At 32.1% G+C, this 25,443-nt stretch overlaps 1 protein-coding gene and 1 long non-coding RNA gene across 2 annotated transcripts; one reads left to right on the top strand and one right to left on the bottom strand.

The window, feature by feature from the left end:
• Positions 1 to 5,902: 5,902 nt before the first annotated feature.
• Positions 5,903 to 9,612, top strand: LOC107952941 (uncharacterized). The gene is made up of 5 exons (XM_016888150.2): positions 5,903 to 6,375; positions 6,641 to 8,834; positions 8,935 to 8,995; positions 9,076 to 9,299; positions 9,383 to 9,612. The coding sequence occupies exons 1-5, from the start codon at positions 6,261 to 6,263 to the stop codon at positions 9,435 to 9,437; spliced, it is 2,649 nt and encodes an 882-aa protein (XP_016743639.1). The 5' UTR covers positions 5,903 to 6,260; the 3' UTR covers positions 9,438 to 9,612.
• Positions 9,583 to 10,724, bottom strand: LOC107952942 (uncharacterized). The gene is made up of 2 exons (XR_001699007.2): positions 10,417 to 10,724; positions 9,583 to 9,860 (listed from the first exon to the last, which is right to left on the bottom strand). It is a non-coding gene; the product is annotated as an uncharacterized lncRNA (long non-coding RNA).
• Positions 10,725 to 25,443: the final 14,719 nt, after the last annotated feature.

Below are 25,443 nucleotides of genomic sequence, written 5' to 3'. Positions count from 1 at the left end.
ACATTGAAGGTCTCTCTCATCACATCATGATTGGAACTAAGAGCCTCTGCCATATAGTCATTGAGTTGCACTCTCATTTAGCCTAACTTGTAACATCAACAGTGGTTTTGAGACCATAAATTCGAGATAGAAATAATTATTATATGATTCTTATGAGTTCTATGATATGAATGCATGCTTATGTGAAAGTTTCGAGAAGAAATTATATGCATAAATTGTCTAATTGAACTTTAGGGATCAAACTGAATAATATGCAAATTTTGCATTTAGTCGGAACAGTAGTTTCGAGACAAAAAATTTGAGATATAAATAATTATTATATGATTCTTATGAGGTCTATGATATGAATGCATGCTTATGTGAAAGTTTCGTGAAGAAATTATATGCATAAAATGTCTAATTGAACTTTAGGGACCAAACTAAATAAGATGAAAATTTTGCATTCTAGAAGCTTTAAGCATGAAATTACTTTAGATTATGAATTAAAGGGTCCTAATTATCAATTTGACCAATTTCTATAATTTTGGACAAAAATGGGTATGCATAGAAAAAAATTGAAAGAAAAACACAAAGAATTTTGGTCATTTGGTAATTAAAAGAATAAAAAGGGAAAATCAAAGAAAAAATGTGTCGATCTTCTCCATGTGCTAGCCGAATTTCTCAATAGCCATAGCTAGGGTTTCGTTCAACATTTCCAAGCTTGATTGTAAGTGCTCCTTAGCCCCGTTTTTAATGTTCTTTGTATTTTTGAAGTCTTTGAAGCATGATCTACCATTTCTAGCTATATTTTGAGCTAGGGTTCATGTATGAAATTTGACCCCTGTGTAACATGCATGTATTTTGTTGATTAATAGAGAAATATAAATGTTTGATGCATGATGAACATATTTTACTAGGTGATTTTTAGTGAAAACACCTAAAAATGGGACTTGTTTGTAAAAGTGTAAAAGTGAGTAGTAATAATGTGAAATAAAGGAAAATATGGGCTGATATGAGCATAGTAAAGGTTTGGATAGGCTTGGGTAACCAAGAAAATACATGCATTTCATTTTACGAGCCTAGGAACTAAATCGTAAATAAGTGGAAAGATAGGGGTAAAAAGGTAATTTTACCAAAGCATGAATTATGGATCAATTTGAGTAATGTGATTAATAAACAAGCTAAATTTGACATTATAGATCAAGAAAAATGTGAACCGAGTCTTGATCAAGGGAAGAATAAAGTATATGACGATTAGGCTCGATTATCATCATTTTTGTACCGAGGTAAGTACATGTGTAAATAATGTGACAATGTGGTACGTTATGTTGTGTTAACATTATGTGATAATTATTTTATTGCTTATTATGCATGCTATGCCTAATGGTAACTTTGTAAGTATGAATGATATTGGTCGTTATCCACAACATCACGAGCAAGTATGACAATGTATGCCTTGTGCAAGTGAGGAAAATCCCGTTTGAACCTTAGGAATAGTCTAGAATACAAGTGATATGTCACTAAGAATTTAAAAATCCGAACTCGTTGAGTTGGTCCAGGTTTGTGATATGTATGAGGCATCCAAGCTCGTTGAGTTGGTCCGAGTTCATTATGGATGCGATACATGTAATTGGGTTCCAGGCAATGGTCTTGTGTGTCTTACCGGTGGCTAGGTAATCCTTGAGTGGGTCGGATACCTGACAGCTTGTGTGAGCAGCCCGTGTAGTTACACCTTGACCGATAGCTTACATGAGCAAGCTCGTAAGTAGCTCCATTGCGAGCGTTACATGTTATGAGGTAGCTCTGGCTACGTATGTATATGTGGCACTTCTGTGCAAGTTTTTGCATATCCAATAGTATTCCAAGTGTTCAACGGGTAATGAAATGGATGTGATGAAAGTCCTGAGGAGGGCGTGTTAAAGAAGGTATGGTTATGTGATATACTACAAGTGAGTACAGGTATGTACGCTAAACTCATGAGCAATGCCTTGATGAAGAATGACTTATGGTGAGAAAGTTTATGTATATGTATACATATGAACATATGATAAGTATGCAAAAGGCTTGAATGATGAATAATCTTTATGTATATGTTATTATGTCTTTACATGTTAATTGCTTACTATCATTGCATATTATTTGCATGTGGACTTACTAAGCTTTAATGCTTACCCCCTTTACTTTCCATCTTTTGCAATTCCGCCAAGCTAGCTCGGGGATCAGAAGTTGTCGGAGTATTCGATCTCACTATCAAAGCAATATTAGGTATAGTGAAATTGTTATTTTGAGTATGGCGTGTATAGGGGACTTGGTTATTTTGTGAAATGTGTCATGCTATTTGGCCAAATTGTGAAGGCCTATGATGTTGATGATTCATTTTGTAATAGCTATGTGATATGGCTTATGATTGATTTATGGGTTGTAATATCTAATTGTTCATGCATGCATGTGTTGAAGTATTGATGATGTTCTATGTGGTTGTGTGATGGTTATATGATGAGATATTGTCTTTATGATGTGGATTATGATTGCTTGGGATGTATGAAGATGTATAGATTAAATACTAGGACATAAATAATGGTTTAATAACCTAAGATGACAATAGTTATAAGTGTGCAACTTGAAATTTTGATAATCAAGTTGATCTGCATGAAGTTTGTATAAAATGCTTCCAAATAGTGTTATTAAAGAAATGTGTAATATGGTGAGATTATAAAGATATGAAAGTGTTATGGTGTTGAATATTGGGTGTCTAAGTATGTTATGTTTCATGCTATGAAATATGCTTAAGTGCATGAGTGATTAAGGGTGGCAATTGGCTTGGAAAATAACCTTTAAATTGTCCACACGGGTAGACACACAGGTATATGTCTAGGCCGTGTGTGACACACGGTCTACCCCACAGGCGTGTTGAATGGCCATGTGTCCCCTGCACCCTAATATTGCAAGTCAGTATGCTCAGTAGTAAACGCACGGGCTAAGACACGAGCATGTGTCTTGGCTGTGTGAGAGACACAGCCTACTTACATGGGCGTGTACTCTGGCCGTGTGAAGTCTGCACTTTTTTATGAAAAATTCATTTAATTTTAATTGATTACACGGTCTGGATACACGGGCGTGTGATACGGCCGTGTGACCCTAAATTAGTGCTGACGTCATAGTCAGAGACTTACACGGCTGGAGGACACGAGCGTGTCTAGAGCACACGGGCATGTCCCCTGTCTTACACGGGCGTGTGGCTCTATATTAGGGAAAGTTTCACAAACATTTCTAAAGTTTCTGATTTAGTCCCGATCCTTTTTCGATGGTTATTTTGGGCCTCGTAGGCCCATGTTAGGGACAAATTGTGTATGTATGAATGAAGTTGTCTTAAAGAAAAATTTTATAACCCGATTATTGCATGAATGTATGAGTACAAGTTTGGTAATGCCTCGTACCCTGTCCCGACGTCGGATACGGGTAAGGGATGTTACATAACTCGTCAGTGTGTCCATTGACTATCTCAAACGTCACTCTCATATCCCCCATAGAGCCTTCAAGTTTGGCAACCTTATCTACCAAAATTGACAGCATATCTCTCGAGTTTCTAGCTTTCTTGCTTCTACCACGAGACTTCATCAACTCAACTTGTTCTTCTACTCCTTTTGACATCTCAATCAACGCCTTCGAACAGTAGCTCGAATACCAACTGTCACGGGGCCTAGAACTTCAGTTTGGCAAACCGCATGGCCTGAAGCGATTTTTTGGATTCAAATCCGCCCAAGTTAGCCTAACACTCGAGAAATGAGAATTCTTGCTGAAATTCTCTGAGGCACTGAAGCAATATAGAAGCAAACTCGAAACGAAAGAGCAATGAATGTACAGAAAAGCCACAGAAAAATAAAGTGTTTGAGTAAATGCTTTGAATAGTATTAAATTACTATGAATGATTACAATTGAGTGATTACAAATGAAGGGGAGGCTTCTATTTATAATTGAGCTTCCCCCCTCCCCCCAAAACAATAGTACAGATCGAATTACATCAAGGGTTGAAATTTGTGTCGATTTATAATATGAGAGCCCTAAGGGATTTAAACTCTATATATCTTTATCCCTTATGATTTACATAAATTACATTAGTAACTCTAATTTTAATAGAGTATTTCATTGGGTCCACCAAAGTTTCAAGTAGATAAGATTTTCCATGAGTTCCATGTGTTGAGGTAGTTTAAATGGGTCAAATAAACCTTATTTAATAAGTGAACTTCCATAAAATGTTGTGTGCAATAATTACAAATTTTGATCTTCCACCGTAGAAAAATTAATTTGAATGAAAGAACAAAAGTGACTTTGTACTAACTTTGTGATTAATATTGAATAGTTATGCTAAGGGGTGGATATTAATTGTTAAGCCTAGTTTAAACCTCTTTATTAATTATATTATTGGTAGTATCATCCTCCATTAATGATTTAGTACTTACACGTAAACCAAACTTGACGTTAAATGCCCCACCGTCCATCTAATTGCTGCCATTAAAACTCGACCTCTTGCACTCACTTCTCAAAACACACGCCATTAATCACTATCATCATCCATAGTTAAAAAGTGAAACCCTTCCATGCCGACTGCGCTTTCCCACCAATGTTTCATTTATTTCCCAAAAGAAAAACAAGACGAAAGGACGACCACCTCTCCCCTGTCCCTTATAAAAGTACTGGGAAAATAAAAGAAACTTGTCCCAAAACTTCCCATTATTACGTTTTAAGTAAGAGCATGCAATGAGAAATGTGCAACATTGACAGCATGGGACCACATCCCCTGGTTTAGCTGACGGACTTCTGCTATATTAAATAATTGAATTATTCATCAGATTAATGATTTGTTATTTGCAGTTATTATTAAATTTTCAACTATTAAAATAGAAATACAAAAAATTTGATAAAATGATGGCTTACCTATTCAACATTTTATTGAATATTGTCCATTTATCATTTTCAAATATTTTACTAAAAATTCTATATAAAAGGGCTAATAACACTATCGAGTAAATATAATTCTGTATAATATTTGTTATAAGCATATGTTAAAGGGCAAACAACAATGAGATGTTTCAGAGTTGGAATAGATTTTCGCAGTTTCCTTCACTCTTCACAACCGACAAATCACTGCTTTTCCTCTTCTTCTCTCTTTGGTTGCATTAATTGTACAACCTTAATACCATAATTTCTTAGTCCAAATAAAATTAGAAAGATAAAAATCAAAAATGGAAAATATAATTCTGTTCTTATAGGTGTATTTTAAAGAAAAGATAGGAAAACTAAAAAAAATTGTAATTTTTTAAATTAAAATAAGATAAGAAAATAAAATGTTTAAAAAAATCATAATTTTAAATTAAAATACACATTCTTATCATCATGTCAATTTGGAATTATTGATTTTTATACATTAAAATAAAAAATGATCATCTCTCTTAATTTCTTTCATCTCACTTTTCGTTTGTATCAAATAAACTCAAAACCAGATTAATGATCAAACCGATAAGTTTATTATCAAATTGATTTGATTGATCCATATAATTTGATTAAATAAAAAATTAAAAATAAATAAAATTAATTTTTAGTACATTTCGTATTTGTTCGCAAGTCAATTAATTTAATTTTTTTGAATTTATATTCTAATCAATTCTAAGGAGTCGAGCTTAAAAAAAAGTCAAGAAGCCGTACAATGGCAAAAAATATATATAAATATTGTAATTAAATTTACCGTAATTTATTTAATTAATAAAAAATTCAAAACTTGAATGTGTGAAACTTTGAAGCCGTACAATGTCAAAAAATTCAAAGCTCCAAATCTTTTAACACGTAACCTCCACATTAACAACATCGTTAAAAGATAATAGTTTAATCAACATTTTCTTTAAAAGTATGAATATTCTTTATTTTTCATACAACTTTGGGAAACTATCATGTAATCTGGGTTTCTTTTGTTTATATGTTTGGTCTCTGAGAAAACCAACAACAACCCAGCAACTTGGCTTTTAAAAGGAAACTTATGAGAACCGTCAATTCAGCTTCCTTTTCTTATTTTTCCTCCTTAGCTCTCCATTTCTGGGTTCCCAAAGTTGGCTTCATATAAATATATGAGTAAGCGAGTTTGTTGATGCTGATGGCTGTTGCCAAGAGTCGTGAGGGGATATTTTAGCTCTTAAAAGAAAAGAAATGGTTTAAGCAAGTAAATTGCTTCTGGCGTGACGTCGTTTTCTATAATTTTGGCGTGTTGGGACCCTGAATGACTTAAAAAAATGACCGAGTCAACCAAAGTAAGGTTGGTTTTGTGTCCAAAGTGCGAAAACCTTCTTCCAGAACTTGCAGAATATTCTGTTTACAAGTGTGGTGGCTGCGGTGCTGTTCTTCGAGGTACTTTTCTCTCTTTATGTTTTTCTTTATTTTACTACTTTTTTTGTTTGGCTGATGAGAAAGTTGTTGAACCCAAGAGACACAAATCTGTCTCTACCCTCATCCTGTCATGTATCTGTGTTAACTTGAAATTTTGCTTATTAGAGTAGTTTGAAATAATTTAAGGCTTTGGATTCCAGTTTCCTGTTTTAGTTCGGTCCTTTTGCAATCAAATGAGCATAATTTCTTGCATGAAATTGATAGTGGAATGTTGTTTGATTAACAGCAAAAACTGAGAATTGTGAACCAGAAACTTCCTCTGAGAAGTTGGAAGAAGACAGGCTCGGCCAAGTTCCTACCAAGTTCCGTATTTTTTCGGAGAAGGATATAGTAGACTCATGTGATGCGGGTGGTAAATCAACCGCTGGCTCTTTCAGGTGTGATACAACTAGGAATGAACCTAAACTTGCTGCTGATAAGTGCTGTGTTGACAAAGGTAATGATATTAGTGCAAATAAGGATGAGGTGGTAAATTTAACTGGAACAGGAAACCAGAGTTTCGATTCCAAATTTGGGCATACTGGTGGATCACAAATACTGGGAGACGTTCCTGATTGGGAAGCTGGGAAGCAAGAAGAGATGGAGGGTTTTCCGAGAATTCCAAGAGATGTTACCGAAGACCATCCGGATGAAGGCCCATCAAACCGCCAGTTAGATGCTTCTTATGGGTTGCAGGCTCAAACTGACCAGGATGGTTCTGGTAGAATTCTCCTCGAAGAAGATCGAGCTATGCTTCTGAGGAAGCTAGATGAGATAAAGGAGCAACTTAGTAGGTCCTGTAATGTGGTAGATAAACCAAAAGATAAGGTTCCACTTGATGGGAGGGTTGCTCCTCCAGAGTCATTTGGTGGTGTTGGTTCCTGGTTTCCAAATGGTTCTTCCGCATCACAAAACCCTTCATTACCTTTCTATGGACCTGATGAAGATGGTTCTAGGGCAGGAACCTCTTACTTTGCTCAGTTTCCAGAATCGGATGCTTATCCTGTTGCGAATGCAATGACTCCACATGGACGGCATCCTCGAATGCTTGATCCAAATCATGTTCCTGCATATTTTGGACCCCGAGTGCTTGGAAGAACCTCGCATCAGTTGCCAGGGGAATACCAACAGCTGCCGCCACATCCATACTTAACTAGACAGTACAATGGAAGTGATCATCACCAATTCATGCCATACCCGCAAAGTTCAGTGTTGCATCATGCTTCTTGTTCTTGTTTTCACTGTTACGAGAAACATCAGCAAGTTCCAGCTCCTGTTCCGACCTCTGCATTTGGCAATAGAAGATTCCCTGATATGCCTAGTAATCCAATGTACCATGTTGAGAACCCTGGGACTTTAGGTTCTAGGACTGCAATGCCTCCTCCATTGAATGTACATGGTACGCAAGCACATGCTAGATTGCCAAGAGACATTAACTCAGAAACAGGTGGTGGTGTTCAGGGCTGTCCACAGAGGATGGTGTTGGCCGGTGGTGGACGCCGTTTATGTCCTATGGCTGGTGGTGCTCCATTTACAACATGCTATAATTGCTTTGAACTACTACAAATGCCCAGGAAACTTCAGCTCATGGTAAAAAATGAACAGCAAGTGCGGTGTGGAGCCTGTTCTACCGTGATAAACTTTCTCATCACCAACAAGAAGCTTGTTCTTCGTGATCATGCAAAAGCGATGGAAATTTCTGTGGAGGCTGGTGATATCTCTAATGAAGTTGCAAAGGATTGCTCCTCACATTTCCGTGGCCATGCGAACCAAATATCTGCTAACTTTTCGTCTGATGACTATGATCTTTCTGGTTATGAGTTTCAGTCAATGGATAGAGAACCTAATGCATTGTCAATGGGTAAGGCTTTGAACTCAGTCAAAGCTCAGGATATGCGAAGCATTTGTTCTTCATCTCCAAGCATCTCTCAGGATGAAAACAGTCCAAACAGAGAGAAGGTGAATTCTATTGATCAACCGATCAAATCCATTTTGGCTCCCCCACCTGCAGGCTCACCTCTTCAAGAGCACTTTGATTACTCTACTAACAATCGTGCAGTCAACATATTTGGGAAGGGAAATCATAGTAATCGCCCTGATCTGGAGATCGTTGTGTCAAACAATGGTACCACACGACAAAGTTCTTTTAAAGAAGCACCATTGCCTACTGAGATGGAGGTGGCGTTCAATGAGTACTCTAATACCGGGACTTCTCAAGATTCAAGGGATGGAATCGAAGAAGATGATCAACCGAAAATGACAAGAGGAGGTGAATCTTTTTTTGCAAATATTATCAAGAATAATTTCAAGGATTCCTCAAAATATAATCAAATAGAGGAACGTGGGAAAAGAAACGTTTCAGTTAATGGGCATCCTCTACCTGAACGAGTGGTTAAAAAAGCTGAAAAAACGGCTGGACGAATTCAATCCGGCCAGTATTGGTAAGCATGCATTGGTTTTTCTTTCTGATCTGCTGTTTTATTACTTTTGAGAGTTCTTCCTGGAATGTCTATCATGATGAATGTGTACATGGTTAATCAGGTATGATTTCCGAGCTGGATTCTGGGGTGTTCTGGGCGGACCTTGTCTTGGCATAATTCCCGTAAGATTAAACAGATAAGCATTTTGTTGTTGTTTGGCCGGCCTACTATTTTTCTCAACTAAATTTCATTTCTGTTGCAGCCGCATATAGAAGAATTTAACTATCCGATGCCGGAAAATTGTGCTGGTGGGAGTAGTGGTGTGTTCGTAAATGGGAGAGAACTCCATCAAAAAGACTTGGAATTGCTTGCTAATAGAGGGCTTCCAACTGATAGAGATAGATATTACATCATTGAGATATCAGGCAGGGTGTTGGATGAGGATACTGGAGAAGAGCTATGTAAGCTTGGCAAACTTGCCCCAACGTATGACCTCATTCTCTCTCTTCTTTCTCTTCTTTCTAATTTTTGCTTCATCTCCTGAGCTTTGTTCATATGATTTTGAACAGTGTCTTGAAAGTGAAGCATGGTTTCGGCATGAAAGTTCGAAGAGCAGCCGTATGATGAATTCCTAAGAATTACAGGGTTCCAATAGTATTGATGTCTGTAAGCAGCATTTGTATATGTTATGTAAATCTCCCTTCATTCTACCATTTCGTTTACTGAATGGTATTTGTGTTTCTTTGTCTGCCATATTGAAAATTGAAAATTGAAAATCTTAGTAGTTTCCTTGCCTTAATTTCAGGAGGAACAAACAAATCCCCAGCATTTATAGGAGACATTCAATTTCCTGTCTTGTAGCTAAATCAAATTGTTCCTTTGCTTTCATTCAAGCTTTTACTAAGCTAAGCAAATAATATTATACAACAACCAGATTTGGTATTATTCAACAAACCTATGCATTTGCCAAAACCAACAAAGCAACTGTCAACTTCTGTCTACTCTGTCGGCAGTCTTCTTCTTGGTTTTAAGACATCGATCCTGCAACTATTCAACATGTTTTTCAAAAAGAAAAAATGTCAAGACAGTGCACCACCCCTTTGCAGACACGTTATAATGTTTCGTATATAATCCACAGGAAAATACCTAGACAAACAATGAGGAAATGGAACGCATTGTCCTCAATTGCATATAAACAATGTGTTTTTTAAAAAAAAAAAAATCATTTTGTAATGCCTATTTCTTTCTCCAACCCTCTTCATTTTAATTCATCCTTCAATTCAATTATCATAGAAAGCTCAAACACAAAAGAAACTTCGAACTTCAAATTTTGAACTCCCAACACATATTTATTGAAATATTTGAAGAACACTTTAAATAAAAAAAATCAAGTACACTTAATGATCTGCCTAATTGTAATGGCATATTCAGAAGTTATTAATCCAGAATCAATTTTGAAATTGTATGTTAAGCAACCTAATCAAGTTCCTAATGGCTGATATTTATTGAAATAAAGAAAAAGAGAGAAACATAATACCAAATCAACAAATCACATGCGAAACTAGGGTTTAGAAATAGAAGGAAAAAGGGCAAAAGAAATTACGTCAAGGAAGATTAGGTGGGCAACAACAGTGGCTCCAACGATTCCGCCAAGGATGGAGACTGGTCCTGTCAGCAAACTCCATTTTCGGTAAATCATCCTTTTCCCCTTTTCTCCCCCTCCGACGAGTTTCAGCTTGTCATCGTTGGACCCTCAATATCCCAACTTGGTTGCCTTTGACGAGATGAGGTCTATGTTGGGGCAACAGGGGTTAATTTGGGGTCAAATCTGGGCCTAATTTATAGGCCTTCTCCCATCGTTTCCTCTGATAGGCCCAATCTCTTCCTTTAACCAAATGTCCTCACTATCTCAAGGTTCAAGTTTGGTGAGCATATCTCAAAAAATTCTTCTTTTATTACATTTAGGTTGATATATCAAAAAAGTCCTTAAGAAAATACAAAAAAAAACAATTAAGTCCCTATATTAAATTTGTACCCAATGGAGCTCTTGTCATTAATTAAAATAATCAATTAAGTCCCTTCGTTGACGGAATTCGTATTTGACCAAGTTGACTATTAAAATATATTGGCGAACCAATCAAATAGTGACACGTCGTAGCTTCTAGTTTAATCTAATATCTTTCATAAAAGATGATTAAAAATCATAAAAAAATCAAATAAATTATGAAAAATTAGAAATATGTACAAAAACTATTAAATATTATTTTTTATAAATTCATAAAAAATAATTATAAAAAAATCTAATAATATATTAAATTATAAAATTATTATAAAATTTAATAAAACATATTGAAAATTTTATACAAACGCATAAAAAATCTTAAAAAACTTTGGTAAATCATAAAGATATTATAAAATATTGAAAATATTAAAATTATATAAAGAAGAATCATAAAAACTTGAAAATTATTATAACTTTTTATAATTTTATAAGTCTATATTACATCTAATCATAAGTCAAGTTGTGAAGTTTCGCTCGAAAAGTGAGAGGGTTGGGGCAAAAATATAAGTTCGAAAATTGGGATATAAAGGCTATTTTAGAGGCATTTGCTTGCTCAGTTGCAACTATCTTTGTGTTTTTAAGTATAAAGACCTTTTTTTATGTATTTTCAATTTGTTGGGAAACATTTATTTTAATGTTTTTATTATATTTGATGTATTATATTTTTTAAAATTTATTTTATATAAAAATAATAATATAAAAAAAATTAATATTGGCGACCAAGCTCGGGTTTAGCATTTTTACCTAGGTCAATATTGGGCAAAACTTTAGGACCTTTTTCAAGCAAATCCCAGGCCTAAAAATGAGCCTAAAATTTTGCATGGTCCAACCCGAACCCATCTCAGCTCGACCTATGATCAGGCCTAGTCTATATCAATTTTATTATTTAAAAAAATATTTTTAATATTTAATAATTTTTTATGTTTTTAATCCTTTTTTATGAATCATATTATATTAAACCCAAAGCTACCATGTGACACTATTTAATTAGTCCATCAATTTATTTTAATGGTCAACCGTGAATTCTATTATCGAATGGGGCTTAATTGATTATTTTAACTAATGTCAGGGGCTCAATTTGGTGCAAATTTAGCGCAGTAGCTTAATTAATTATTTTTATTTTTTTGCATTTTCTTAAGGGCTTTTTTTGGTCATATAAACTTTACATCTATAATTAGCATGTTTAACAATTTTTTTTAACACAAAGGAAATGGGGATTAAAAATGAAAATGATAAAAAAAATTAATTTGAGGATAGATAATTTGTAATTATTTATTTTCGTTTTGTCACCTCCATGTATCTCCTAAATGTATTTTTAATGAGCGAACTACATACTATACACATGCTTCCACTAGGTGGATTTCATATCGAGCGAACTTTAGGCATTGGTCAACACCATGGTGATCTATTGAAAGACAACTTTCACAGATGGGATCTTATATTTATTGATTTCTTAGTTGTCCAAAAATTTCACACCCTTAATTTAGGATGCCATATTATCGCTATTGCAAGAAAACAAAGAATAACTCTATTAGCAAGCCAAAACGTTGGACTTCCTCACAATACCTGAAACGAGAGAGACCAAGACACTTAGAATTTTCTTCTTCCTCCAATCTCAACCGATCACCTAAATACCCTTTCATTACCTCTAACTTAGGTGAACCGTTATCGTCACAACCTTCTTTTCTTTCTTCTTTAGGGTGGGTTTGGATGGGCGGTGGGGTACAATGCGTTTAATTTACTTTTTTGTCTCACATTATAGTATTGTTATAATATCTAATCTCACTGCTACTACTATTTTTACACTAACTTTAGATAAACACACCACCCATCCAAAACCAATTCTATTTTTCAAAATGTCAACAATTTTCTGTACAAATTAAGGCTTTCAGCATGTTGGTTGCCTTCACGCTTTGGGTCAACTCTTATTTTTAAAGAGGCATATATTCCTGTTGTTTTTCACGTTTGACAATTTTTTTTTTAAAAAAAATTCATTATAGAGAGATCAAATGATGTGAACTAAATGTGTTCAAACACGGTCAGTTATCTTTAATACTTTTTCAAAATCCCATCTATCAAATTTAGAAGATTCGATTTTTTTAATTATTAAGAAGTTTTTCTAAAATATATGTTAAGATGACAATTAAATTAATTATTAATTCTTTTAGTTAGAAAATTTATAATTTTATGCATTAATAATGAAATAAAAAAATTTTCACATTATAATGTTATGTCTTATTTTTTACTTAAATTAAAAATAAATAAATACTGAGAAAAATAACAAAAATATAATTTTACTTGTGAAAATATTTCAATATTCGTGTATATATAGTAATTAGAAATTTGTATCATAACTCTATTGGGTAATTAATAGATATACCATTTTTTCAACTAATTGATATACCACTATTTTGGTAAAAAAAATCATATCCATTATTGGCTTGGGGATTTCATTACAACTTAAGTAATAAAATTAAGGGTAAATTCACCTCATTATAGATATTATTATTTTTAGTCATTCAATTATGATTTTTTTAAATTAGTTAATTAATTATAGAATTTTTTCATTCAACTATGATTTATTTTAAACTGATCACCCAACTACTTGAGATTATATATTTTAATTCATTTCTGTTAATTGCACTAATGGGAGGGAGACATGACAGTTGAAAAATTGGTATAATAATAAATCTAACTCTCAAAATTTACAAATGATCTCAATTTTATCCTAATTCTAAAAATTTGAAAGAAATATATAAAATAAATATTTTAAAAAATGGTGATGAATTTAAAATTTAAATTAATATTTGTATTAATATTAAATAAAAATTTAAAAAATCCCTCTCCCTCTCTTTTAACATCATTATGATTAATGGATTAAATATATATGGATGAAATCTACAAGTTTCATAGGTCATTTGACGAAGTAACGAGTAAATGACTTGAAACTTCCTGGACTGTGCAAGCTTGTGAAGGATGGTTCCATAGGTAGCACTGTTATGAGTAAAGCCTTTCTGCCGTAACGCCTTGTTAAATTTTTGTAAGGCCCGTTGCGTATCTTTCTCACGTTTGATATCGTGAGAGAGAAATTAGGGGAGAGAGAGGGAGTGGGTGGGTTTTTTTTATTTAATTTTTTATTATGTTTTTGAAATATTTATGTGGTTTATTTTTTTTGAATTTTTTAGAATTAGGATCAAATTGAGATTATTTGTAAATTTTGAGGGTTAATTTTTTAAATATTTATTGTTATTAAATTTTAATAAGATTATTATTAAATATAATTTAATATAAATAATAAATAATTTAATCATATTTTAAAATAATTATTATTAAATATAATTTATAATAGTATTTTATTATTCAATTATTATTAAATGTTTATATAAATTTAATTTAATTTAATTAATATAATTCATAAAAATAATAAAAATAATATATCTAGAAAATTTTAATATTATAATTTAGTAACAGATATTATAAATATATTTAATAGCATAATTAATATATTATTTATAAAAATATGTTTTATTTCTTAATAACTTTGTAAATATTTTCTCAAAAAATTATATTTGAAAATAAATAATTTAACATTTTATATTTAAAAATAAAAACATTATTTAACAATAAATTTAATTTTTTAAATTTAAAAATAAATATAAAAGTCATATTTAGAATTATTTTATTATATTTAAATATTTAGAAATACTATTAAAAACCTACCTATAAAAGTATAAAATTTTATTTTTAATATCATTTTCTCTTTCTTTTCCTTGAACTTCTATCTGATTCTCTCCTCTCTTTTTTCCTTTAGTCCCTCTTTCTCAGGTATCTTCCTTTCCAAAGCTTCATCTCTGCCTCCTGTTTAATGTGATCATTGGAATGACAAAAATGTGCAAATGTACACAATCATATCAAGTAATAAAATGATAAGAATGTTGAGTTATCGCACCTATAGGGACTATGTAAGAAAATATTTATGAAATGTAAAAATTAAACAAATTGGTGAGGAAAAATATGTTTGATTGAAAAGAAGTGATATAAAAACTAGAAATTAACTAAATGATTAACTAAGAAATTAAAATTAAAAATTTCAATGCACAATTTCTAAGAAAATAAAGTTTAATCAATATGACATAAATGTGTTAGATTAATTTTATTCTTTAACTTAGAATTATTAAAATCGTGTTTATGTTGTTACGAATAATTTCACTGCAATTCAGTAACTTGCTAACTAATGCATATACTTACCTACTAAAATTCAATAATCTCTTAACCATATCTCTATCAATTCAAACGATTAATCAAATTTTAATAAGCAAATAAAATATTAAGTGAGGTAACAATATATCTCTATATTGAAACAATTTAACCACAATAATCATGCAAGTTATGTAAGACTAATGTATTGTTTAATACCGTCACTAATTTAACCCTCAACTACCTTAGAAGATTAAACATACACCAATTAAATATTGTGTCTATTAATAACAATTTCAATCTGTTTAAATAATTAATTCAATTGTTACCTTATAATTAAAATGCAAGTATAACATTTTGACGTTATTTTAGAGAATAAAAGAAAAAGGCAGTCTTTTTCTTTTAGTTGAAGTGTGCTGCATAAAAATATATAAAAAATGAATAACCAAATTATCGTTTACGTTCATTTTGACAGAGTCATTTTAGAAAGAGCAGTTAGTTGTGTATTTGAATCATGTTAGAAGGTTGGAATGGGGTTCGATAAGAATGTAGGGGTGCAAGAAATGAAAGAAAGCATTGGTACCACAATAACTCGACGTTATGAGAGGAAAATGTCTAAGCTATTCTATAAATTTCCAATTTCCTTCAATCCGTTGAAATTTCAACTGATGGAACTTATAGACGAAGAACACATGGGCACAATAGTGGGAGTTTATTGCTCGAATAGGGAGAACAACACTGAACTAATTCAATTGTTTGCCAAGTTAGTCGACCCTAAGCTCGATGAAATGTCATTCCATTAAGTCAACAACACGGTTTTGATTTTGATCTCAATGTCAAATGGACAGAACAATCATGTTATGAAGGGCCACCAACAGGGGCTAAAAATACGCAACATGGGACGGCAATGTATAATAACTCAATTCTGACTCATCGTTTAGAGATACATCTTAAGGTGAGGGGCATCGATGCAAACGATGAAGAAGGGTCCAATAATAATATTCATTCTCACCACGATGATGAAGAATATAATGACCCCAATCAAGATGAAGTCCTGTATGATATCAATGATGAAGGCATAGAGGAAGGTAAAATTTTACAACCCCCTTCAGTCGGACACTTGAGATATGGGATTATTACACGAAATAACCCTAGGGCAAACATGTTGAGTGTTGACCCTGATACGGCACATGCACCTAAGTTCCTCGAGTACGAAGATATACTACCTACTCACCAGTTGATTGCATCTTTGGAAACGAAAGATTTGTTCGTAGGGCAACGATTCCCAAGTAAGCATGACTACTTACATGCCACCAAGCGGTACAATATGAAGGTGTCGGTAGACTACAAAGTTATCAACTCTATACCAACATTATATGTTGAACAATGTTGGAGGTCTGGGGAGGGTTACCAATGGCAGATTTGAGTCGCATTGGGGCAGAGGACTCAACAATAGTGCATTTGGAAACTTGAAAAGCCCCATACATGCATGTCCGCACGTATGACACAAAACCATTGCAAACTAGATATGAAAACAATCTGCAATTGTATCATGTCGATGGTGAAGGACATGCCTACCATTTTTGTATCAGTCATCATTGCTGACATGCAAGCTTGGTTCTAGTACCGGGTGTCGTACAACAAAGCATAGTGGGCGAAACAGACGGCAATGGAATAGTTGTACGGTGATTAGATGCATTGATGCACCACATGATTGAGTGTGCATGAGTCCACTATTGAATAACAACTGTAACAACCTGTTTTCAGTGGAATCGAAACAGTGGTTTCAGGACCACAAATCCGACTCTGAAAGAAAAATTATTTTAATATTATTTTATGGTATGAATTATGATAGGAATATCACATAAAATTTTGTTAAGAAAATTTTACCGATTTCATGATTAATTGAGAAAAGGACCAAATTGCATAAAATGAAAAAGTTAAATTCTAGTAGCTAAAAGGATCAAATAGTTATGGAATTCAAATTTTGAGGTCCTTATATGACAAATAGATCATAAAAGGAGTTATTAGATAAGTTTGATGACTCAACCATGGAAAATTAGAAAAAGAAAAGGATAAAATTGGAAAGATGAAAAATAAAAATGATAAATAATAAAATAAAGAAAATATCATCATTTTCTCATCATCCTTCCCAAATAAAATATGGAAACCCTAGCCATAGAGAATTGAAGAAAGAGAACACTTATTTGGCCAAATTAGGTGAGTATTCAAGTCTCGTTTTTAGTAATTTTTATATTTCTGATATCGTAATAGCGTAATTTAGCTATCTCGAGGATTAATTTGTAAAGTTATTAAAGTAATATGGTTTTTCCATGGATAAATATGCATGAATTATGAAATTTATGATAGAAAATGAAAGGTTGTTGATAGATAAACAACTTTTGTAAAGTGAATTTTCATGAAATTGTGATTTAGGGACTAAATTGTAAAGATGTAAAATTCATGAAAAAAATTTGAATTTTATGAATTACATGGGCTTCAAATGTTATATGTAAAAATTGGTTAGGCTTGGAATAATAATTAAATTGCATGGATTTCATTTTCCGAGCTTAGAGATAAAATCGTCATTAATTAAAAGTATAGGGGCAAAATGATAATTTTTTCTAGGATGTAAATTGAATTGAATTGAATATGAATTGTATTAAATTAAGCTAAATTTACTTGTATAGATCTGGATAGATCAAATACGGCTAGATCGAGGTAAAAAAAAAGTATCAGATTAGTACTATACAAACATGAACATTATCTAGGTAAGTTCGTGCAACTAAATTGTATATTTATGTGATATGCTTGATTGATATGTATGTGATTTGTATAATTGTTAAGTGTGAAAATAGATCACATATTTGACAATGTTTGACAAGAAATAAATCTCGTTTGAACAAATGAAATTCAATGGATACAGGGTTCCTGGAGTGGTTGTGGTTCTACATATGTTGCGAACACACCATAGCTCGCAAGAGCGTCCCGTTATAGCTGACAAAAGCATCCCTATATAAGCTCTCCTGAGCTTTCTAATATATGGCTCTCCCAAGCTTTCCGTTTATATACTCTTATGAGCATTCTGATCGGTAATGATCTTGCATGTGTTGAGGACACATCGTAACTCTTATGAGCGTCCTAATATATGGCTATCCAGAGCTTCCCGATTAAAAGCTATTTCATGAGCTTCCTGATAATAACTCTTCGGAGTTACCCGTTAAGCTCGCATGAACTTTCTGATTTAAGCTTTTATAAGCTTCCTGTTATTAAGCCCGAATAAGCTTCCTGTTACAAGCTCACATGAGCTTTCTGTTATTTGGCTTGGAAGAGCTTCCCGTTTAAATGCTCAATGAGCATTCCTAAATATGAATTGACGGAATATAAAATGTACACTTTGTGTGTGCTAACCATGTATCCATCGATATAATAAGTGATTCAATGGGTAAAGTTATGACAAATGACAATATGAGTTTGCGATGAAATATTGTGGAGATATATTTGACTACATAAACTTGAATTGTATATGAAGTTTGAATACATGATATGGAAAGTACATGAATAAGGAAACTTGATTAATGATAAGTTCATACTTGTTTATTGATATTCAAGTGAAATAAATGACTAACATTTTTATGAAGATACGTGCATAGGCTATTGGTCAACTTGCTTTGAATATATTATGTATATTTATCTTAAATGCAATCAAATGGTAAGTATATTCCCATTATACGAACTTATTAAGCATTAAATGCTTACTATGTTTTATTTCCTCTGTTTTATAGTAATTTGGAAGCTCGTTAGGTTGGAGGCTTAGCGGAGATATTATCACACTATCCATTAGCTTATTTCGGTATATATAGTAAATACATTTTGGTTATAATGGCATGTATAGGCTAAAGTGGTCATGAATGGTATGTATGTGTTTGGTTAGAATTAACCATTGATATGACTTATAAATGGTATTTTTTTGATATGTAAAATGGTTTTAATATGATTGATGTGTGATTGAAAAGGATAATTGACGAAAATCATATAGGCATATTGGTTTATGATGGTAAAATTGATAGAACATGCCTATTTGTACATATGGTATTTTGGTAAGTATAGATACTTGAACATATGTGTTGATATGTCTTGCATAAAACTTGATTTTTGATTGAATTGAATAATTTATACTAGGTTAGGATTGTGTTTAAATGTTAATGTAAGTGGAAGACAAGTTTGGGTGAGAAATAATGCTTGAAAATGACCTTATTTTATCCACACGAGTAGAGACAGGAGCGTGTGTCTCAATTGTGTGTGACACATGGCCATGCGCACGGGCGTGTGGATCGGCTGTGTGTCCTCTGCATCTTTAAAATTGCAAAAACAGAATGCTTAGGTATTTTCACATTGGTAGAGAAATGGGCGTGTGTCTCAACAGTATGAGGCACACGGTCTGGTACACGGGCGTGTGACTTGGCCGTGTAGCCCCTGCTCCTAATTAATGTAAATTAAAATGTTCACATGGCCTAACACACGAGCATGTGGCTTGGCCGTGTGACCCAAGTCAGTAACCACCTTAATTTGGACATGGGTCGGGACACGACCGTGTGTCCCTATTTCGAATGTCCACATGGCCTAAGACAAGAGCATGTCTCTCAACCGTGTGAGACACACGATCTAGCCACACGGGTGTGTGTCTCTTGCACCTTAGGAAAATTTTTGAAATTTTGCAAAAAATTCTTTGAGTTTCCGGTTTAGTCCCGACTTATTTTAAATGCATATTTTGGGCTTCGAGGGCTTACATAAGGGACGTTGTGATTGAATTTTGATATGATTGATAAATTATATGAAATGTCAGTTATACATTTTGCAAATTTTGGTAATGCTCTGTAACCCTGTTCCGGCGATAGATACGGGTTAGAAGTGTTACAACAACGACAACGTCTGACGCGGAATACTACATCCATACGAACTGTAGAATATTTAACATAGTTATACTACCATGACGAAATAGTGTAATCAATTAAAAAATATGAGACGATTTTTCTTGACATTTTTATAAAAAATTTCACCTCCTTCCCAAAATAAGCTTTGATCATTTGACGGTACACCTCAAACTATGCGGACCTCCCTATAGCGGGGCACATAAACCATCTGCCAACAAAGGAAAATTGTTAACAAATAAATTTCTGCCAAAAAAGTTTAATTGTTGATTGGGTTATTCATAATATTTACTAACCTATTTACAATCGGTCACACTGGTGGTTGGTAACCCACTGATGCCAAAAACGACATCTTATACAACGCTTATGATTGCATCAGTATTAGACAACCATCTATTTCTTGCGTATCTTGCTTTGTAGCTTGACATAGCTCACGATACAGTGTTGCCAATATTGTCGACCCCCAACTATACTCCCGAACGACACGTAAATCTAACAATAGGGGAAAGCACATAATGTGGTTACTGTTCATGTTCAACATCGATATTCTCTATCAACTGCATAAATGCTCAAGCAATGCATATAAGCTTCGACTATGTGGCATTGCTCGATATATTTTTGAAATTTTGTTTTAACCAGCCAAATTTCAAACTGGTAAATTTATTCTCCCCATCACTTGGCGATCGACCAAGCAAACAGTCACACAAAACCGCAAGTTCGGGCATTTTACTAAAACCAGTAACCACATAACCATTCACGGGTAGTTCGAGTTGTAGTGCGATGTCCTCGAGCGTGATAGTGCACTCCCTACACGGTAAATGGAATGTGTAGGTCTCTTGCTGCCCCCACTCAACCAATGCAGATATTAAGTTAGGTCGCAACTCAAACATCTCTATTAAACCAGCTGATCCAAATCCAACCATTTCTAAGTATGACATTATACGGTTGTCAGGACAGTAGCCCGGTCCATGGGTATGCGCCCTCAAAACACGATACTCATCTTGTCAATAAAAAAAATCAACTAAAGAATAATTCCACAAATTTAGCATTTCAACTTCTCGGTAAGACATAATTACTTTTTTTTATGGCAAGACATAATTACTTTTTTTTTATCTTCTCATAAATCTTTTGTGCCGTGTGATCGCCTGATCTAATAAGTGAACTCATCCTGATTTCTATCACAATTATTATTTAAAATATTGTTAATCATTATTTTAAAATAATAAATAAATTAATATAACATATTAATTATATTAGTAAACACAATTCTCCAAACATTAAATAAACTCAAATAACCAAATTATAAAAATATGCTTATACATTAAATACGAAAAACCGATATAAGATTCTTAAAAAACATTAATAAAACAAATTAATCAAACCTTAGTACAAACTTAAACCTAATAAAACACAACAATTTTTTTCCTTAAATACGAAAAATTAATATAAGATACCACAAAAATATTAATAAAACAAATTAATCATACATTTAATACAAATCTAAAACTAATAAAACACAACAACAAAATATCCTTTCCCTTAAATACGAAAAAGCTAATATAAGATACAACAAAAACATTAATAAAATAAACTAATCATACATTTAATACAAACTTAAATCTTATAAAACATAACTAAAAAAAATTATTTCTTCTAAATACAAAAAAACTATTATAAGATATCATAAAAACAATAATAAAATAAACAAACCATACTTTTAAAATAAACTTAAACTTAATAAAATACACCACAAAAAATTTACTCTCGAATGTGGTGGCTGTGGGGACAAACACTTTTTCTCTTCTAGCAACAGGCAAAATGTGGGAGACCTTTTCCATTTAAATAGGGAGGAAGAAGTGTCAGTCACAAGCCCATCAGTTTTTTCTTTTTCATTTTTTTCAATTTTCCCTACACCAGCAACTTTTTCCAGTCACTAATATCTTCTTTTTAATTCATTTTTAATTTTTTTTATTAATACATTAAAATTTTTGAATTAAATTTTCATATTTTTAGCATCTTCAAATATTATTTTTTTCCACATTTCTTTTATCATTTTCAAATTTCTTTATTTCACTTGGATTTATTTTATTAAACTCCCATCATATATCGTATATTTTTTCCCTTTTATTATTTGTCATCCGATTATATGAAACCTTACATTTTTGTAAAGAAAAAAATAATTGTAAAAGCAATCATACTTTTATTTAGGTATTAGATTATATGGAGCAATATATTCATTTTTCTCATCATCTAAACAAATTTTCCTTCCACTGATCATATTTTATATACATAATTAACGAATTAAATATTGCTTAACACAATAATATTTTAAACATTACAATAATAATAAAAATTCAATTAAAATTACCATATTATAGAGTTGATAATCTAGTAAAATCAATATTTTGCCCAATTCTATTAACTTTTGCTTGAATCAGGTCGATCAGGTTCCCCACAGTATTCACCTTTGGTTGCTCTTGGAGTACAACATTCCGCTGAAAATTCCCCCGCCTGAAAGCACTTTTTATGCCAACGCTTCTCCCTTGACAGCATAACCAATTTGCTGTCATGACCGCGTAATCACTATCAACAAGAACTCTTGATTGCATAACCTACCAATTAGAAGCCCCATCTCTCTTAGTGTTAAATGGGGTATTTCGATTGGGGATGGACTATTAGCTGCGTAACTATTGGAACCCACCCATTGTTTGAAAAGTCAAAAAGGGTGGGCACCGAAAGTAGAAAGTAAAATTGGTTGGCAAGTTGGGTTAAAAGTTGGCATGGGATAATTGCAATTTTGGTCCCTAATTGTATAGGGACATTGCAAGTTGATCCTTGAACCTCAACTATAAATAGGCCTAACCATTTCTTACTTTCTTCATCCCATAATTGCCATTCTCTACTTAAGGCATTATTCTCTCTCTCTATTTGTAAATTTCACTTGTAATTTTTGGAGTGAAATATATTTGGTAGTGCCCGAGGACGTAGGCAAAATTTGCTGAACCTCGTTAAAATTCTGGTGTTCTTTATTATTTGTTTTGCATATTTTGTGAATGTGATTGTAGTGATTTATTGTGCTATTAAATTACGATAGAGGGATATTCTGGCTAGGAAAGACTTGGTATTTAAGTGATCTTCGTGATCTACCTCTCTTTCCTGGGAATTGAACTTAGTGTGATTTTTCAGTACAATAATTTTACTCTTTCACACGCTTCCGCGCAACAGTAACCATTGTCAATAAAAACTCTTAATGGTGTAACAACTACCCTAAAAATGACATTATATTTTTCGAGTCGTTTATATATAAGGGTGATAGCGTAATAATTTTTCCCTAAAACAGTACCATAATAATAAATATCCCACCTTCCTTTAACATAATACATTTATTTCTCTTTTTTTTTCTTTCAACATAACAAAAAAAATTTAATACCTTTACTTTTAAAGTTGGCACTGGGGGTATATGTAGTTGGTGGTGCCGCCACATCTGGAGTTAGCACCAGAGAAAAAAAAATTTAATGGTATTGGTGGCTCTATTAAAGGAGGCAACACCAATAAATATTTTTTTATATCCAATTTGGTGCCACCACATAAAAGCATGTAACAAAAAATATATATATTGGCAACAAAAATTAATAATATATATATTTTTCCATTTACCTTTGGAAATACCAATAAAAATACGGTGCAAGAGAAAATTTATATGGGTGCCGCTTTGGGAAGTGACGAAAAAAAATTGATGTTTTTTTCATTCAATGATTTTTGTAATTATGAGACAATGATTGTGTCACATTTTGGAGTGATATTACATTGGAAAATGGTGGCACCCATTGACAGTGTAGAAACTGACCATTATACTAAACAATGCCCATTTCCTACTTTACTTACGGATACGGGTCACTTTAAATTTTATTTATCAGAATGACTCAAAAAACCCAAAATGCGCCTACGTGGAAGCATTTTAAGGGGAAATTTCATAAAAGTGCTCTGATAGGGACACGCTTTACCCCATGTCAACAAAAACACACTGACATGGACGCGCTTTTGCCCGTTCTCAGACTAAATTTTCAAAAAAAAATGTAATTTTTTAAAATATTATAAAAATAGACCATCTTTTTTGAAAATTTACAAAAATAAACCTTTATAAAGACCCAAAGTGACAACACCATTTTTTTATTTTATTTTAAAGTGTCACCAATTAATATGAAAATAAAACTTATAAAATAGATCTTTATATAGACCCAAAGTCTCATTTCCCTTATTTTCTTAAGCAATATGAGATGTGAGATATGTGTATATAGAGAATCATAAATAGGTTTGCAATTTGTGCTTAGACAATGTGAGATTCCTTCCTCTTTTAACTAACAACATAAAATTAAAGGCTACACTATATTTTATAATTTTTTTACAAAATAATTTCTATTTTTTTATATTTTGTTAACATTTTCTCATATTATAAAATTATCTTTTGAGATCTTTAATCTTGTTGCATTTTAAAATTATTAGTTTATACAAAAGAATTATTAAAATAAAAGAATAAATTGCACGTATGAAACTTGTACATGCAATAATCTTTTATTCAATTTTAAATGTTTGAAGTTAATATCCATGCAATTCTAATTTTTAAAATAATTTTCCATTATTTAAATTTAGAAGTTATACTTTTAAAAATTTTTATTATTTATTTTATTTTATATTATGAATGTTTGATTAATAAATAAATGGTGAGTATTTGGTACTCAAATAATATTTTTTTTGTAATTTTAAAAAATTGATTTTTTTAAATATTTATTTATTTTTAATATTTTACTATACTCATTAATTTTTTAATCCTAATTTTAATTTAATTTTCATCACCTAATGAATGCTGATAAATTTATTTCAGACGTATTTTGACTAGATAGATAATCTATTTAACATAGTATATAATTATGTTAAATAAGTTTTTTTTATAGAAATATATAATATACATAAAATATAATAATTAGTTTTCATATTTTTATATCTAGATTAAATTACATTAGTAGTCACTTAACTATTAATTTTTGGCTATTGAATTATAAAAACTTACAAAATGATCACTCAAATAGTAGTAATTTTTAAAATATTTATTTTTTAATATTTTACTATATTCATTTTATAGTTTATATTTTTTACTTATAGAGTTTAAAAGTTTTATTTACAATGTAACAAATCTTAACTTTTTATAAAAAAATTTAAACTCTATAAGTAAAAAAATATAAAATATAGTGTAGCCTTTAATCTTATGTTGTTAGTTAAAAGAGGAAAGAATCTCACATTGTTTAAAAGCAAGCTGCAAACCTATTCATGAGTCTATATATGCATCTCACATTGCTTAAGAAAATAAGAGAAATGACCTTTTTTGAAAATTTAATCTAAGAATGGGCAAAAGAGCACCCACGGCAGCGTGATTTTGTTGACA

Source organism: Gossypium hirsutum, chromosome A07, assembly GCF_007990345.1.
Source record: "Gossypium hirsutum isolate 1008001.06 chromosome A07, Gossypium_hirsutum_v2.1, whole genome shotgun sequence".
Classification (NCBI taxonomy): Eukaryota; Viridiplantae; Streptophyta; class Magnoliopsida; order Malvales; family Malvaceae; genus Gossypium; species Gossypium hirsutum.
Note: the sequence above shows the minus strand (reverse complement) of the source record. Positions and strands in the feature narration are given on the sequence as shown.

Bases quoted from the DNA above. Each gene is read 5' to 3' on its own strand.
- LOC107952941 (XM_016888150.2), top strand. From the start codon at position 6,261: ATGACCGAGTCAACCAAAGTAAGGTTGGTTTTGTGTCCAAAGTGCGAA. The intron at 8,835-8,934 runs GTAAGCATGCAT...ATGGTTAATCAG, and splicing joins ATTCAATCCGGCCAGTATTG to GTATGATTTCCGAGCTGGAT. The intron at 9,300-9,382 runs GTATGACCTCAT...GATTTTGAACAG, and splicing joins CTTGGCAAACTTGCCCCAAC to TGTCTTGAAAGTGAAGCATG.